General features: G+C 35.0%; 2 protein-coding genes and 1 pseudogene across 3 annotated transcripts in view; 1 reads left to right on the forward strand and 2 right to left on the reverse strand.

The window, feature by feature from the left end:
- Positions 1 to 1,255: 1,255 nt before the first annotated feature.
- LOC143236111 (betaine--homocysteine S-methyltransferase 1-like) lies at positions 1,256 to 2,073 on the reverse strand. Its single transcript, XM_076474387.1, has 3 exons — positions 2,041 to 2,073; positions 1,486 to 1,718; positions 1,256 to 1,337 (listed from the first exon to the last, which is right to left on the reverse strand). The coding sequence occupies exons 1-3, from the start codon at positions 2,071 to 2,073 to the stop codon at positions 1,256 to 1,258; spliced, it is 348 nt and encodes a 115-aa protein (XP_076330502.1).
- Positions 2,074 to 10,416: 8,343 nt separating this feature from the next.
- LOC143237251 (betaine--homocysteine S-methyltransferase 1-like) overlaps positions 10,417 to 18,996 on the reverse strand; it is a 62,221-nt pseudogene continuing 53,641 nt past the window's right edge. The window contains exons 2-8 of the transcript XR_013019945.1: positions 13,808 to 13,940; positions 13,451 to 13,569; positions 12,770 to 12,956; positions 12,097 to 12,258; positions 11,680 to 11,862; positions 10,796 to 11,024; positions 10,417 to 10,655 (exon numbers count right to left, since the gene is read on the reverse strand). The product of XR_013019945.1 is annotated as a betaine--homocysteine S-methyltransferase 1-like (transcript). The remainder of the gene's footprint in view (positions 10,656 to 10,795; positions 11,025 to 11,679; positions 11,863 to 12,096; positions 12,259 to 12,769; positions 12,957 to 13,450; positions 13,570 to 13,807; positions 13,941 to 18,996) is intronic.
- LOC143237245 (betaine--homocysteine S-methyltransferase 1-like) overlaps positions 13,030 to 18,996 on the forward strand; it is a 38,057-nt gene continuing 32,090 nt past the window's right edge. The window contains exon 1 of the mRNA XM_076476293.1: positions 13,030 to 13,385. The gene's annotated coding sequence lies outside the window, so the exon portion shown is untranslated. The remainder of the gene's footprint in view (positions 13,386 to 18,996) is intronic.

An 18,996-nucleotide genomic window follows, 5' to 3' on the forward strand; every position in this document is an offset into this window, starting at 1 on the left:
TATATCTCTTCTTCCAGTTTAATTGGATTGCTTTGGTATCAAACGAAGGCCCTTTTGGGCACGACTAGTACAAAACAAAAGAAAGTTCCGATATACTGTTCTTACGAACCGGCGCGGCATGACCAAGCGTGTTAAGGCGTGCGAGTCGTAATTTGAGGGTCGCGGGTTCGCATCCTCGTCGCGCCAAACATGTTCGCCCTTTCAGCCGATGGGGCATTATAATGTGACGGTCAATCCCACTATTCGTTGGTAAAAGAGAGTAGTCCAAGAGTTGGCAGTGGGTGGTGATGACTAGGTGCCGTCCCTCTAGTCTTACACTGCTAAATTAAGGACGGCTAGCGCAGATAGCCCTCGTGTAGCTTTGCGCGAAATTCACAAAAAAAAAGAATCTTACGAACCTCTGATTTTGAATCCAAAATACACAAATTTAAAGAAATGTGTTAAGGACACCTATCTTCAGCTTATATGATTCTTGTTACAAATTTCGGGCTCCCTTATTGATTTCTTACGATTCCCTTGTTTTCGTCGTTTGAAGTTTAAACTTTAAATAAAAGTATTGACTTAGTGTCAGGCCTAACTTATTTACAAACATTGTTTGGAGCAGTTTGTTAACTCAAACGTTTTATGCTTACGTTTATATCACTCTATTTTATATTCGTTACTATTGTATACACGACAAAGTAATGTATAAAAAAGCATTTATTTGGAGTATTTCAGAAGCAAAAAAATCGCTTATTATATCATATGTATACACTATTAGAAAATATTAATATGACAACTAATACAAAAATAAAAATTTGTTAATAAAATGTTCATATAAGTAATCCTGGCCGAGTCGCACCAAACATGCTCGCCCTCCCAGCCGTGGGGGGCGTGATAATATAACGGTCAATCCCACTATTCGTTGGTAAAATAGTAGCCCAAAAGTTGGCGGTAGGTGGTGATGACTAGCTGCCTTCCCTCTAGTCTTACACTGCTAAATTTGGGACGGCTCGGTGCAGTGGGCTAACAACCTACTCACTTAAATACCTGTTCAAGAAACCGCAGTAATTGCGGCCCTATGTTCCTTGATGGAATCAAGTGGCAGATGATGATGATAAGTACTCCTAAAACTAAATGTTTATATATTACTAAGCATGCATACATTTAGTGTAACATAACATTTAAGTTTTCAAATCTGAGAAACTTTCTTTTAACTCTTTTGTCACTGTCCCTCCTCAATGTCGCTTCACTTGTATGACTCAGCTTTGATTCGTTAATTGTGGGGTTTTGATAAAGAAGCAGAATACGAACGTCCAGATGAAGGGTTGATCTTCTCCCAGTGACTGCGACAAGCTCTGGAATAGTAAGAACAGAATTACAAGTAAAATATAATTTTGTGGTTAAAGATGTGAGAAGAAAATGGAAGTCACTTAGCAAACCTGCAGTAGGTTAAACGGAAAAACTGTTTCCTTGCGTTATGTATCCCTTGATCAAATATATTACCTTGCTCTAACCCAAGGTTTGGTATGCATTCGCAGCCCTCCACCCCACATTTCGTGTTTCTCCGATGCTTTGGGTTTCTTTCCCCTTTCTTTTGCAAGCTCTTCTGCAAGAACACGAAAGTGATATGGTTCAAAACCACAACATCCACCAATGTAACGGACTCCAAGATCATAGGCTTCCCTAGCAAAACGGTGTATGTCCCATCTTGAACAAATCCTAGGTTCCAATGCTATCTATGGAATCCAACAACAAATATTTTTTTTTATTTGTATCAGCTATGACTTGTTTACTTATTGTAGTCGGTAACGAGTTGGTTTTAATAATTAAATTTTATCATATATTGCAGTTACCTTTTGTAAACTAGTTTACAATTCAAAAATTGTATTATACGACAATAAATTTATAAAAAGCTGCATAACGAATAATTCTACGTTAACAAGAGTTTTACAGAAATATCAAAATTTGTCAAAGAGGTACAGCATTGCATGATGTGCAGGCGTATCATATCTTGTACCTGCTTCCTGATTACATAGAAATTTTAAAATTTTCCTTTACCATGTTCGTAAGAAGTTTTAAGAAAACAGTCATTATGCATAAAACCATTGGATTTTGATTTGTTCTAGTCGATTTTGTGATAATGTTCTATTTAACAAATGACAACCATTCTGTTATTCAGTATGGTTGTAGTTACTTTACTTAAAAGCTATAATGGTCGACAACCACAACGACTTTTGCAAATTTAATGGTTTCTGTTTATACATTACAGACGGTGAATGCATTGAGAGAATATAACAAGGAAATGTTGTCACTGGACAAAGAAATCAAGTTCACCTAGTGAATCCGAGATTGTTTTATTCATTTAGTTAGAGTAGAAGTTTAGGAGATATTCAAATAAAAACATCAGACGATATCATCATGTTTATATATACAGAAAGCAAATTTGAGAAACTGAAAAAAGTCTTGTGACAAAACACCACCTAGATTACCGATGTTGATTTTATCTGTGGAAATACGAACACTATTTCATCCTTTATTTTTGATATAATGGAAACTGTGTTTGTTTTTTTAAAAACTGGTTTCATTTTCAAAAATTGAAAACAGATCTTTTGTCAGTTGCTTGACAAATTTCATGCTGTTAAAGTATCCAATCTGCACTTTTGAAAAAAACAAATTCACCTAAGAATACCACAAACAGGTACGAAAGAGAAATACAGGTGCTGTGAACACAGAATGTGTTATGGAATTTCTACTTTCACAGCGCGCTTACTGGTCTTCCTCAAATTTTTTACTTTAATTGAGTTAGAGATAACACTTTTATCTTTATAATGTTTTATTTTTGATGTAGAAATACTCAAAACCAAGAAGAAGTGCGTGATAGATAAATAGAGACAATTAATGGTAAAGGTATCGAGTCTAGGATAAATACTCAAACAAAAATAATAATTTCCAACCTCATATTTGAATGAACATACTAGAGAATTTGTCCATCAGTTCTGCCTGTGTAACTTGTGAACAGATGTTCTGCAGAAAGATCATTCATTGCTTAGCAGGTCATGACCTTAAAGAGTGAACTGCATAGTTCTATGTATCAATGATAGTACTAAGACGAACACATGATATGTTAAGTGCTTTAATACAGAGAGCCTAATGTTGTGTAATAGAGTTATACAAGTGAAATTACCCTTTTTTTTTTTGGAATGCAGACAACATTAGACAACATTATTTTGAAGTCCATAACAGAACATCCTATTAAAACGCTAGGTAAATATAGTGTTCAATTAAGAATTGGATATTTAGAGTTACAACACTTGTTTTACATCTGTAAGCAAATAGATCTGGATACAGATAGTGTTATAGGAGAAGACTTTTTAAGGTCTTATTACACTCAAATATCTCTTCAGGTAAGACATGCATAGAAACGGAAATATTTCGTTTTGAAGGGCTTGAGCCTCCAAAGTTATATGTTAAAGTTAAGACAAATGTTACCTTCCCGCTGGCTAACACTAATTGTAAGACGCCTAATGCTAATACTAGCAAAGTTAAGAATCATTCGTCAAAATGCGAAAGCGCTGAGTTCCCAAAGCATAACGATACACGACAAAGCGGAGAGATAAAAACAAAAAGTGTTTTAACAGAAATCCATCAAATAAGAATGCAAACCTAACAGAAGTAATAGTGAAGACAGTAATAAGATTACAACAAGTAATAACGAAGTAAGACAGAGTAAAGTAAAAAATAAAGTATTTTAAAACAGGGAAATAATGATTTAAACCCCTCAGATGACTTTACACTTATGCCTATTGTGATTCGTGCATAGAATGTCAACAGCAAAAGACAAGTCCGCATTTTCAAAATGCTCCCTTACAACGAATGCCATGTTTAAACACACCATTTCAGGTAGTAGCTATGGATGTTTCAGGTTCATTATCTGCTTCATACACAAGAAACAAACATGTGTTAGTAGTCGCAGGCTACTAAACTTGATATCTCGAAGCTATATGTTTGCCTGATCAAAAAACAGAAACGATAACGAAGGAATTTGTAAATAGCATAATACTTAGACACGGTTTACCCCAGTACTTACTAACAGACAGAGGTAGAAACTTCGTTTCTAAATTAATAAATGATATTTGTAAATCGTTAGGTGTCAGAAAAAAATTGGAAGAACTGCTTTTCATTTAGCTGCTAATGGATTAGTAGAAAGTTCTAATAGAACTTTGCTGGATATGATCTCTCAGTATTGTGAAAAAAATCAGAAAACCTGGAATGAACAAGTTTCTTTATTACTGTTGGTTTATAGAAGTGCCGAAAATTAATCTACTCAGGAAAGTCCATTATTTTTATTACTTTGAAGAGATGCAAGCGATATTAACTCTTAAAAAGATTTAATCATCCAGTGGATTATGACTGCAAAGATGAACTACTACACTTTATGCAGACAGCATTTCAATTAGCTGATGAGAATTTAAACAAAGCTGCTGAACGTAGGTAGAAACAAGCAAATAAAACGGCAAAGTCGAATAAGATAAAATAAGGAGATAAAGTTCTGTATATATTCCTATTGTTAAAAAAGGGAAGCACTAAGAAATTAGCAAAACTATGGAAGGGTTCTTTCAGAGTACTCAGACAAACAAGCCCAGTTAATTTTGAACTCCAAGAAATCTATGGAAAAATAAAACAGTTAGTACATGTTACTATGACTATATGATTGACGAAACACAGATGGCTGATAAACAAGAAAATGTCGAAGTAGAATCTGATAATTCAAACTAACTTGATTTATCTTATTATGATGAAAAGATAAGTGAAGCCGAGATGAAAAACTCTGAATTAGAGGATGCTGGTACCGTATTGGTTGATGGAAGAGCTGACATGGATGACCTAACAAGTCGCGTGTCTAGGGAGGTCAACATCTCAGTAGATGAAGATACAATGCCAAATATTCCTATAACGACACAAACTGATACAGTGCCCCATGATAACAACCTTGGATCACGTGGTCCTATATCAACTCAACCAGAAGTGACCTTTACACCTACAAGGAGACGAGTGAGCTTCCACCACAAGCTTAAGAAATCACAAACAGTAAGTCAGCTGACATCATGGTATTATGAATAGAAGGATTATCCTCCCCTTCAGCTAGTATAAAAGATCCCAGAAAAGACGCCAGAATATTCAAAATCTAATAATGAATTTGTGATGACGAAAAAACCCACTTGTAGAGAAAAATATATATGTAAAATCGGCTCGTTTGGGTTCAGAATTTTTTTTACGTTTCGACCTTCTTCTGTCATCGTTAGGTTCACGTAACAAATTTTCTTAACCCAAATGAGCCGTTTTTACACATACATTTCTCTCTAATAAGCAATTTGACATGATCAAGATCATCATTTATAAGATTTTCATCTCAGATCTCATCTTTATCAGTAGAAGAAAGGAGATTAGTCAAGAAGGAATCGAGGAACAAGTATAGAAAGTGTCTCTAGCTATTCGTGAAAACCAGGCCACTTCACGCCCAAGCTCTTAGTGAGTATTTCTAATGATATTATTCCGTGACATCAGACATCATGTTAATACAATTAAATGGATTATCTATGATAAACGTTAATAAAGACAACTGTATATGTGTGTGTGTGTAAATCCTCAGTATTTGAAGGCTTCAATAAAAGTGGTATTGGACGTCTTTATCTTGAGTCTCTTTGTTTTAACTATAAACCCTCGAGTAAGTGTTTGTGTGCTCCGTTCCCTCACTACCTTCTGACTTGAAATAAATATTTCACGTGGCATGAAATTGCTAGGGTAAAGACAATAAATTACTGTTGAATGATAAAACAAACAAACATCTGTGTTAAAAGGTAACTATACGATTTTTATTTCAAAATACTATCAAAACCAACATTGTAACTTAGAGACATTTATTTTCAAATAGTGTTCATTGTAAGTGGACTTTTATTGAGCACGTAAAATGTTTAATAAAAAGATGATGCGTAATCTTTAAACTGCGACACAGTTCAACATGATTAAAGTGCCTCATCTAACATGATAAGGTATATTTAATTCTTAACGTAGTTTTTAACAAAAAAAACCTTTTTCAACGTCAAGGACAAAATAACAAAACTGCAGAATTCAAAAGCGGAACACTCTTTGACCTGTATGTAGTGTTGAAATTTTGTATAATGTACCAGAACTACGTTTGGAAGAGTTCGTTTCTGAACACTTCAGGAATTGAGCGATTCACTCGTAAGAGTGCTATCATGTCGCATGTAATGTAACACAGCAATTCCAGATAGACGTTCCATATTTTCATCGTATAGCGGAGACTGAAAATGAACGTAGAATGAAAGACAAACTCGCTAGCAATATCAGGAAAAATATAAGGCACACACACAAAATATATTAAAGTTAACTGTTCATGAGTAAATATTGTACATTGGTTCTGTTTAATATTCGCTTTAATGAAACAAGTTTAAAAAATAAGCTTTAATGAAAGTATCTAAATATGTTATTTGGAGTTCATTCAATTAAAAAAACGTGATTATAGATTTGTGAATCATATGCATTTAAGAGATTAAAAGCTTACTAGCTAGACAGACGCATAATGAATTTTCATATCTAAAAATAATCTTTGACACCTTATGATCTGTACAGGTACAAGTTGTGGAGAAATATATGTATTCGTATGATAATATACCTATGTTAATAAACGTATGTGCAAAGTCAGACACATTTACAGGACATTGTTCTGCAGTCGCAAGCTCAGATTTATATATATATATATATATACACACACACACACACATATGGAATATACTTATATTCATGAACATATGCGCGGTCCCACCACCACATTTATGAAGCATTAACCTACTATCACGATAATAGGAAATGGAATGGATATTGACTGAAAATATTTTGCATAAAAGGCACTTTGGGGCATCTAAGGCCAAGTGAAGTGGTCTCTATAGGTCCATTAGGGTTTTACCAAACAGATAGATAAATAGAAGCCCATCTCAGAAATAAGGGAGAAGTACCATTGATGGAAAAGCTTTATCAACTTTCTGGCTATTTCCTTAGAATATAAGATAGCATATACCAAGAGGACAGGTGAGGAGGCATCATGTTGACCTGAGACCCAGAAACAAGGTGTATCTGGGTGACACTATTCTCCAACACGAACTCTTCAGCAAATGAGAAGGTAGATCCTTGTGCATGAAGTAGATGACTAGTTAGGTAGCAGAGAACTTCTCTGAAGTACCATTGCTGCTGAACACCACCGACTTTGTTGTATCATTGGTCATGCTGATAGTGATCACTGAAGAGATGGATTAAATTAGGGCAGCACAAACACCCCACACTATCTGAGAAAGAAGGCTAGTGTTTAAGGCAATCATGATCTGTAGAGTTTGATGATTTAGTGACCCCCAGTGTGAGGAACTGTCGGTTTCTATATCCTGTTTACTTAAATGCACCCTCATTATACCACCATGGAAAGATCTGCACCGAGATTACATTATATGTGTTGGGGATAAAGCAGAACATTATTTCAATGTTTAAAAAGGCAGCCGAAGAGAATACGAATAATTTATTGGTGAGTTTGAAGCAATTCAATGCATGAAGGTGATGGTCTCCCGATGATACAATGCCTGATTCTGAGATTGGATAGTTTGTCTCTTTAGGCTGTAGATTATCTGATAGAGGCACAGCTTGGATACTGGAGCACAGCATAGCCAAGCTGTACTGGGTATTTGATTCTAGAAGGAAGTAGAATCAATAATCAATAAAGTTTTGGTTCTACTCTGTGATAATGGATGACCAGCTTCCCACTGGAATAATAATCAGGGTGACAAGTAAAGTGGTGGCAATCGATGTTACCTCTGGTACTAGTGTTTGTCCTGTCATACTGAGTCTAAAAAACAATATTCTGCTACCAGTGTATCTAAAACTGGTTTTTGAGGATTGCAGCATCAGCTTCATTTCGACACCACAAGTAAAAGACTTGCTGGATAAGTGTGCTGATGTATTTTTTGGACTGGAGATCTAACTGGGGAGAGTTATAATCAGTTACGGTTACATAGAAATAGAGAATTTCAATAAAATACTTGCTGCACAGGTTTTATTAAACCACTGTTGACGAAGCCAATCCTGAAATAAAATAGTTATTAATGAATGGGATCATACAACCTTCCAAGAGTGGTAACTTAAAGTAATGAAGAAGGTGATAATAAGTTTTGGGCTGATGTATACCAGACGAATGCCATAACGGGTATTGATGTCTTTCTGTTACCATGAGTAGATGAATGCCTAGCCATATTGAAAGTATCTAATGGTTTAGCACTCCATAGCCGGCCCTTTGATGATCGCAAGTCAAACTGGATAACAAAATAGAACCAAAATTACTCAAACGCAAACTAACGTGGCAGGGGTTTAGCTTAGAGTGAGAGAAATCGTAAGAATTCTCTCTCCAACTGGGGTGTTCAGGAACGTTGTGGTTCCTCTTCGACCCTTTTCGTAAAAGGTTATAGAATTTAGCTTTTTTTAAACAATTTTTAAACTCTTTTTTTGGGTGAAGGTGGTCATACTTAATATTATCCATGACCGAGGCAAAGGCATCACTAAAATTACTTGTGGCACAAAGGGCTATTTATTTGATTTGTAAGTCATGCCTTATGTACTCTGTAATGCTCTTGCCAATTTCAAGAGACTAACAAATATTATGTTTGAATTTAAATTTCACCAGTATATACTCTCACTAAATCTTATGTGCATTTCAAAAAACATCAAAACTGATCCTGTTCTTAAACCATGCTTTGATGGATATACAGATAATGGTATATTGTCAGCAGCGTTGTTGGTTCCTGTTTGACACCAATGTCATTGATTGTGGAATCATAGCAGAGATGTAGAAGTTTCAGGATGGGAATGAACAGGACAGGGTGTATATAAGCTACACACTCATTCTGCAGAATTAAAAAAGAAGTGTGTGCAGTTGTAGTCAGGAAAGAATACATAAGAGGTACACACTCACTCTGGAGAGAAAAGTTTGTATAGCTACGGTATTCATCAAGCTCTATGAAGTCTACTTGCATGGTTGAACTCTCACATTCAAGATGGAGCATGCATCGCTGAAGAGGATTATGAACTTTAAAAAACTGGAAGGATATTTGCATGTTGGACTGCAGTGTTACACAAGTACGACATGGTAATAGCACGTTATTCGTAAGTGCAACACAGACGAATTAACTCACCACATAGTAACACCATGATTGTTCATTAAATATCCTGTTACAGGACACCAAGCTGAGATAAAAACCATTTTAGCTGCCGTAATACAGAGCTATATATTAACAGTTTTATTGGTAACTCGATGTCAAATTTCACCCACCCACCTACCCTTAAGAGCTTTGAGAAGATGAACTAATAGATCCAGAACTAACATGGACGTTCTTTGCTATAAAACAAGAGAACGTGAAGACAGCTGACATTGGAGTGTAGAGTGTTGAATAATGTAGTATAAGACACTAAAACAAGCAATTATAGGTGCACAATAGCGCATTATTCCAATATTATTGACCACAGAGACATGAAAAGCCACTTCTGACTGAAAAGAACTGGCAATACGAACTTTCCCAGCCACTGAGTGAAGTTTACTTTATGCAACTTTTCATCAATTATCAGAGCGAGGAGAGTTGTTTGGCTGTTGTTGTCGTTTCTGCATAGCTACACAATAAGCAATAAGCTATCTGTGCTCTGCCCACCACGAGTGTCAAACCCCGGATTCTAGCGTTGTAAGTACGCAGAGATACCACTGTGCCACTGTGGGGCGAGTTGATTGGATTCGAATATAACAGCTGAAAGGCCTTTCGACCTCCAATCTGTGAAATAGAACTGTCTATATAATCAATTTCATTTTCGTGTGTGTGTACGTGTGTGTTGTAACAAAACCACATCATTGTAGTCTTACATTTATTTATATTCTTAGTTATATACAGTTGTATGTACCTCTAACTGATACATGAATTTTTGTACCTTGTATGTTAGAAACCATGACGTATATCTATGCAAGTATTTAAATGACGTAACTTTCCACTGTTATATGCTTTGTACTTAAAATACAGTAAACTGTTCCATTTTACAAAATGTTCTTCATTGTTGCATTTAATATAAGATTTACATCGAATTTAAATCACCTAACGAAATCTTTATAAAACGAATTTGAAAGCTTGCATTCAATAAATATGTTGTCAAGTAATTCCTGAAACTCATCTTATTTTGTATAGTAGTTTTGAGATAATCAAACAAAGCACACATTAACCTGTTAAGACAAAAAAAAACATTTATTTGAAGTAATTAATTGGGAAAAAAAACGTCAAATATATACTTAAAATAAATTTAATTAAACATTTCTTGGTATACATTTTTCATACCTTTTAGATTATGCATTTAGATTGGAAAATTTTAGTTTAATATATTGCAAGAATTATAACAAAATTCAAACTTAAGACTTTATATACGAGAAGACATCTTGAAGTTCTTCAATCGTTGTCCCTTCTGAATGTTGTTTCAATTCTTTTGATCCAGCTGTAATACCCCAGTTATCGGGTTTTGAAGAAGAAGCAGAATACGGGCGTCCAGAAGAAGGGTTAATCTTCTCCCAGTATGTACGACGAGCTCTGAAAACCAAAATGGGATAAATAGTAACCACAGTATTATTTCCTAATTAAAGATAAGATAACCTTCCTTAAACACTCACAGTTGGATGAATAGAACAATTTTCTTTTGATGTTATCCATCTATACACTAAGGACATTACCTTGCTCTAACCCAAGGTTTGGTATGCATTCTCTGCACTTCACCCCACATGTCATGTTTCTCCGACGCTTTGGGTTTCTTCCCCCTTTCTTCTGCAAGCTCTTCTGCAATAGCACGGATGTGATATGGTTCAAAACCACAATATCCACCGATGTAACGGACTCCAAGATCATAGGCTTCCCTAGCAAAACGGTGTATGTCCGATCTTGAACAAATCCTGGGTTCCAATGCTAAATATAAAAGACAACAATACATAACTTATTTTTTGAAGTTTATCTTCTCTTTGCATTTCTGAACTGTGTAAATTTAATTATGAAACCTTCTCACATAGTCTTACTCTTGGATAATAATTTACCATTTTAAAATATATATTTTACAACAATAGCTTTAGATACTGCATCAAAATACTTTCTATAAACAAGAGCTTTGATTTGAAAATACGAAGTATAGTTGTAGTTCATTAAGCTTCATGTCTTGGAATTAGGGAATATCCGAAGCATTGTCTATCAATGTGAATTTATGGCAAAAAAGTCTTAATAACTAAACCAATGCAACAGTATTTTAACTAATGATATTACCGCAATCATCTGCCATGTTGCAAGATATCCTATTAGTGTTTGTTTTAATACAATGTATTATATTTGAAAAAGCTACAAAGTATTTGCATTGTAGTCATTCTATAAAGAGAAATATAATAAGAAAAAAATTTCAAAAGTTCCTGCTTTTAGTAAGTAAATAATTAAAATTGCACTTTAAAATATATGTTTCATTGTCATACTTTTGTTATTAATATTGCAAATTTTCATACTCAGAACATACTCAGTATACTTTAAGAATATAGAATTTCTAGAAGATATGTTTCGAGTTCAGGTACAATTAAATTACCAAATGGAAACTCTGGAAGGTCAATAAAGCCCTGTTTCCCTGCATCAGGAGTCAGAAATGCTATAGGCTGACACATAAGGTTGGCCTTGAGTCCTTTAACATCCAGAGCTTTCTTCATAAGTTTCATAGCTTCCAAGGATACAAATGGATCAAAATGGCAGTTTACTCCTATTACATCAGCACCTTCATGATAAAAACAAGAGATTAGAAGCACATTAACATTGTAGTAATGCAAAAAAACACACAAGACATTGTGGTGAAATGTACAAGGACACGTTTGATAACTAGCCAAAGATTAATCAAAGTACATTTTTTAACAAAACCTATAATGCTTGGGATTGTATAGAGCAAACTTCAAAAATGGGTTGAACATTATTTTACAAAACCAGACAAAAAAGAAAAAAAATTGACGAGAACCTGCTTTAACCATCTTTATTGCACACTTTCCACACGATGTATGATGAAGGTCACCTTCAGGACCAATACACATGTTTGCTGCCACAGGTAACTTTGTCTCCTTGCAGACTTCAATAGCCCACATTATCTCTTCAACATGTTCAAAATACTGTAAAAGAGACACTTGAGTAATTCTTTGCAAGAAAGAAGTTTTGAATTGAAACCAATCAAGGCCCTTCATTTGTGTAACTGAATTTGTTTAATCATATAGAACCAGTTTGTAAACACATTAAAATAGCAGTCGTGGAGGAAAATTTTCACATTCATCTGACCACAAAAGAACTACTCCAGAAACAAAACTAAAGATCTGGTAGCATTTACTTTTTGTACATATTTATCTAAACTTTAAAACAACACTTGTAACAATGTATTACTCATTTGGAAACAGCATAGATAGGAGAAATTTTGTTAAATTTATGCCTTAAATAAGATTTCATCACAATGTTGTGTATGTATAGAACAATGTATCTAATAATATCCAATACGAAATATTAAGTTAGGATTTTTATTTCAGTTCCCTCATTCTCTGTATGCTTGGAGAGTTGAAATGTTTCTGCATAACTCAACAGCTCAAGTTTTCTTATTAACGAAGTAATTCAGCACTGGAGAAATTCATAATTCTACTATATCTCACAGATGAGAAAATCGACTCCATTTTCAGTGAATACTTTGACCTGTTTTCGAAATTATTCCTGCACCTTCTCTTTATTCCTGCCTGACAAATTGGTTGGAGTTTGAGAAAGTCCACCAGCAACAAGGCAGTCACTTTCTTCTGCCACTTCTGGAGCAAGTTTGCATGCTGCTTTATTTATGTCACGCCCCTGAAAATATATACCAGAAGAATAGAACTATAAATTTTTCCCACAACCAATATTTGATTCGAAATTTTTGTTCTTTATTTTTTTACTTACCTCATATCGCAAATTCTGGAAATGCAAAATTGTTACTCACTAAACATAACCCCAGTATATATTTTCTCTAGTATTCATTGCTAACAACTTTTGTCAGGACTAGATGTGATATACACAGGAAGACATCACCCTAGGAAAGGCAGAGGTGAGAAGATACTAAAAAGTCTTTGGTGTATTTCGTTCCTTTTGAGCTACACCCAACATGAATCTGTCCTTTAGAAACTTAAACCTAAAGAAGGAAAAAAGAAAATCATTCACTGGAGAAATCAAGTACACTGTTTGTTTGGAAGTTCTTGCACCTTGTCACTCTAACATAATTAGAACTGCAAAGCTGGCAATGTAAGTGAACATTTTTTTCAGGCAACAAATGTAAAAATCATTACCACACTGTGGTCACATTTTACTGTGAATTTCGTTCCAGCTTCGTTTCCCCTGTTTGCTAGTTTATCATCACTGGCATAATATGTGAAGGCTTGAATTACATCTGAACCAGCTCTTAAAAATTCTTTATGAAGTTTACGCAGTACGAAATATAAAATAAACATGAATTTTAAACAAAGGCATAAGAATTAGCATTTTAATGACAAGTATCCATAACGTTATAAATGTTCAAGATGCTAATGGTTGAGAATAAGGCATCGTTGTTTCAATTTTTAATTTTTTGGGTTTTAAAATATTAAACTTAAAATTCTGAAAAAAATATACAATTAAAAAAAGTTAATGTTATTGGTATTATTATGAATATCCCTAATTTTCCTTACCAGCTTCTCGATTCTCGACACATGCTTCCGGTGTCCAAGGTCCTGCTTTCACATAACTTCGTTTTTCCAAAGCAAACACAAATCCTCCATCACCAATGACCACTCCCTCTTCCAAACGTTGCAGTAATCCCTTCTTTATTAATAAAAAAGAGGAGACTTGATTGAGTCGAAATTCATTAACTTTAATATAAAAGCTTTTTGTTAAAGTCAAATATATTAATTTCTGATCAAAGAAAGTTCCTTATTAATTACATAAGAATTATCAGTCATGCCAGTACTTTGATATCATAATAATTGGGAAGATATACGTATAAAAGAAAAGGTTATATAAGATTAAAATTCACTGACTTACAAGTGTTGTCTATAAATAGTTTTGTTTGGCAATAAATAAGTTTCTAAACCACTGGAGAGATTTAAACAGTTTGGTAGGGATGGTAGTCTTGTGTGAAAGAGTATTTTGAGGCTAATTTTTCTAATATGTTAGTTTACTTTTTTTTAATTATCACAGTTGGTTTCAGCACAGATTAATTTCAAGTATTATTACCCACATGTTTTATTATGTTAATCCACAAATAATTCCGATTTTAAAATAAAATTTAAAAATTAGATATAAGCAGCGGAGATAATTAGATAATTGGAACGGTAAAACAAAAAAATTATAAATTCAGACTGTTTACCTATGTTAATATTCACTTGCGGAAACTTTGATCGAGGTTAAAACTTCACAAAACACGCCCCTGTATACCTATTTCCCGCTATAAGCGTACATCTCCTTATGATAAACAGTTATTTTGTCAAGTGTTATCTAACACTAACAGATCACATATTCCTGCTATTATTAACAAAAACTCGTGAATAAAATAAGGAAACTGTAAAATACGTTAACCACACTATTTCTCCAATAGTGCAGTTCTGTTTAAACTTAGATATTACAAGAATATTATAATTTTCTCCAAACGATTTGCAATTTATAAATATTTCCTCTTCTTGAAACTTGGAAACATGGTGATGCTAAACGTTATTTATACCAGAGGAGGCAGTGATTGTCACAAATGATCACATCCAAAAGATGCAATGGTAAAAGTCAGAGAAGGTGCAATTTCACATGTTTATAATGTTTGCCTTACAAGAAAATGGCACAGCAGCATATCCGCGGATTTACAACGCTAGAAATCAGATAGCCAATACTGTAAATTTGTGCTTAAATTCAAGCAATAAACCTCTTAAATGAAATTAATATTCACATTATTACAGTGAAAGATATTTATAAACTCGTTTTATAATGATTTATTTTGTATTTAGGAGTGGATTGAACCTCCAGCTATTTGATGCATTATTGTTGAGCCAGTACACAATACGTGAAAAATTACTAAATCGTTATGAATGATACTGACCGGACTGAGCCTTTAAAATATCAATCCGTTCCTGTCTGTATTCATTATATTGCATAACAAAAAACTAAAATCAATCTAAATTTTATGTATATGAACATCGTATAAAATGTCGAAATGAACAACGTTGATATAATTGTAATTCTGATCAAATGAACGAAAAACAAAATATTTATTAAAGTTTTATTTGCACTAAACAAAATTTCCTGTGGCTCATCGGCATGTCTGCGGAGTTAAAACGCAAAAAACCGGGTTTTAATACCCGTGTTGGGCCGAGCAAAGATAGCCCATTGTGTAGCTTTGTGATTAACTCGAAACAACAACAACACAAAGCAAAACTTGTAGTTAGTAGAAATAAGCAATTATTCACAATTTGAAGGTTGATTCTCAATATAGATGCATAAAAAAACTCACACGCAATACCAAATATACCTTTATATCTCAAATACAAAACATACATGTATTTTATAAACCTTTGAAATTTATGGTCAGCGGGTGACCATCTGTCGGCTGTCATTTCTTTACGAGAGCGTTTCTCAGTAAAGTTCCGGTTCCAATTTACAACGCTTAAAATTAATGGTTCGCATTCCCTTGGTAGATACAGCAGATAGCCCGATGTGGCTTTACTATTAAAAAAACACACACTTCACGAAATATGACATTCTGGATAGTGGCGTATTTAGGTAGGAGCTAGAGGGAGCTCAGCCCCATAGCCCATTGATAATTTTATTCTATGTAAAACTACACGGGATGTAGGGCCCTCACCAGTTATTATTCCCTCAGCCCACACAATTTTAAATCCAAACTTGTTCGACCTTTGAGCTGTGGGGGGCATTATAATATAATGGTCAATCCCACTATTCAATGGCAAAAGAGTAGCCCAAGAGTTGGCGGTGGGTGGTGATGACTAGCTGCTTTCCCTCTAGTCTTACATTGCAAATTAGGGACGGCTAGCACGGATAGCCCTCGATTAGCTTCGTGCGAAAATCAAAAACAAACAAACTGTTACGTATTATTATTTTATTTCTTACGAGTCTCCAATTTATTACGTTGTGTTCGTTACGTATCACTATCTCAAACAAAGTGGAATTAAATTGAAGCTTTATAGTGAATTAAATCTTAATATGTATTAAATTTATGTTATTTTCCAAAAAAATTGATACATACAATTTTCGTTTTAGCACAAATATATTTTAATACACAAACTTAAAAATAATACAGTTTATAATAACGGTTATTAGTAATAGTTATTACAAATGATGGTTTACATACAAGAGTTTTACAATTGTAAATCTAAACCATAGATGTGGTAAGACTTTCGAATAATTCCTCTTTTTACCCTGCTCATGATTTAAATAATACTTGGGGGAAGGTGGGGCAGGATGTTAAAAATAACTGTGAAAAAAATAATCAACAAACTCGTGCAGAGGGTGTGCAGAGTGGCAGGGGTACAGCTGAGGTTGTGTCACAGAAAGCGGAGGACGGAAAGTTATTCACTTCGTAAAAACGAAAAACATAGTGGGCCGGGACTTGTAAATCTTAATACCCAAGATTTGGATGTGAGAGGAAAACAGGATAACCCTTCAAAAACCCACTTTCACTAACCAGTCTCCGAGAAACCTATCTCGTTAGTGCCTGAGATGAAAGCAAAAAAGATAAATTAGACAACAAATGTGTTAATTCAGTTCATCAAAAATTCAGGTTCAATGAAGTATATGGGTACAGATGAGAGCACCACGGCATACAAAAACATGATAATCCATGATGTCTTTACAATACAGCAATTTTCACTATTGGATCAAGTTGCACCTCGTATTCTAAGACTTTGATAGATATTTTGCATTTTCTATGCTTTACTATCAGTGTTGTGCAGTATCATAGTGTAGTTTCTGACCACGTGGTTTGCACATTTGATCTTCACAACAGGTCAACCGTAACGTGGTACTCTTTCCAATTTTTATAGACACATCAATCGCCATCACCTGTTACTATTTTACAACTTATGTTGTGCATGGATTTACTCTTAAGAAACTGTATACATTAATATCAGGTTCCGCAGCAGGAGACGATTGGTTCCAGTTTTAGTAGCATTTGTGCTCAGCTGTTGTTCCCCTTTTCTCATTCGTCACACACCTGGAACAATATTTATTACTTAAGAGAATATTAAGCTAGCTGTATAAAATTAACTTCTAATGGTTACATAAAGTCATATTTGAGCTATGAACATTTTGTCTCAAGAGTTATATGAATCAACTTTATTACCATGAACATTTGAGGAAAGTTATGTTACCTGTTACATGTATGTGAAAATAAAACCTTTTTGAAAATCACAGGGATAAGAATGTTAAGTTTTAATAATATTTGTTCGGCATGGCCGGGTGGGTAAGGCATTGGATACGTAATCTGAGGGTCACGGGTTCAAATCCCTGTCACACCAAACATGCTTGTCCTTTTGGTTGATCTGGCATTATAATGTAACAGTCAATCCCACTATTCGTTGGTAAACTTCTCAGTGTGGATTCCTGTACGTGGTGAGGGGACATCCAAGAGAAGGTTCTCTGGGATCTAAACATCCACCCATGTGTTTGCCGTGCGTGGCAGCCCGTGAAAGGGAGAAGAGAATCCTGGTGGTTGACGAGTCCAACCCTAACACACCACTTTGGCCTCGAATTCCTGTAGACGGGCGGCCTTGAGGTGGGCCCCCTTGGGTCAATTGGCTGGTCCACTAGGGCTAGGGTTAACCAAGTACCAGTGTTCAATGTCCTCAACAGGTATTGCGGACATTGTATCTGATGCTGGTGTTTGGGTGTAATGCTCACAAAATTCTGGCGCTGCTGCAGTGTCCTTGTTTGACATTTTAGTGCGTCCCCTTCTAGAGCTCTATGGTGGGTGCGGTCAGTGGGTACCAAAATTTCCCTTTCTTTATAATAGATACTCCAATTAAATATCTTAATAAAATATTGAAAAAACAGTCTATAGGTAAACGACCACGTCTTTGGTGATTTTGAACAGCAACCCTCAACATCTGTACAACCTGTTGTACCTCATTTTCTTATAGTACATTCTCTTTCAGACAAAGTATTAGAGCAAATGTCTCCCTTTTTCATTCAGAAGGGACTAGAAGATCTTGCTGGCTCTCCAAAGTCAGTAAAGAAGCTTCGATCTGGTGACATATTGGTGGAAACATTTACATCTCAACACAATGAACTCTTCTTGCATTCAGAGGCATTTGGGAACATACCTATTGAGTTAACACCTCATGCTACTTTGAATTAATCGTAAGGTGTTATTGTTGAGAGTGAATTCAAGTGAAAATTGCTGTCCACCACCTCATCTCGGACGTATGCTGCTGCACTTCTTTCCACAACTACAATGGGAGTGTAGATAAATGTCTCTGTGCCTCTAAAAGAATCGTTCTCCAGACAAATGAAAAGCCTAATGACCTCCATTGTTGAAAAGTTGATGAATCAACTTCAACACCCATCTTTGTCCCATTACATACATTCCAACAAACCCCAAGACCCACATCTTTTGTTCCAGGTACTAGGCATTTCTTCGGATACATCTTCTTCTCCCACGCCAAGATGCAAAACAATAATTTGTTCACGTCCTCAATCACTGGAATCCCCTTCCAACAGCAAAGACCTGCCCAATTGACCCAGGGCAGGCTCCATGGAGGTCAATAGACAGTGAGGACAGTAAGGAAAAAAGACGTGGTCATAAACAGAAGTGTTCTCCACCCAATTTGCCTATATGTAAGTATAATTTGCCACCCTGATACAATGGAACTGTCGAGGT

This window comes from Tachypleus tridentatus, chromosome 13 (assembly GCF_004210375.1).
Source record: "Tachypleus tridentatus isolate NWPU-2018 chromosome 13, ASM421037v1, whole genome shotgun sequence".
NCBI lineage: Eukaryota > Metazoa > Arthropoda > Merostomata > Xiphosura > Limulidae > Tachypleus > Tachypleus tridentatus.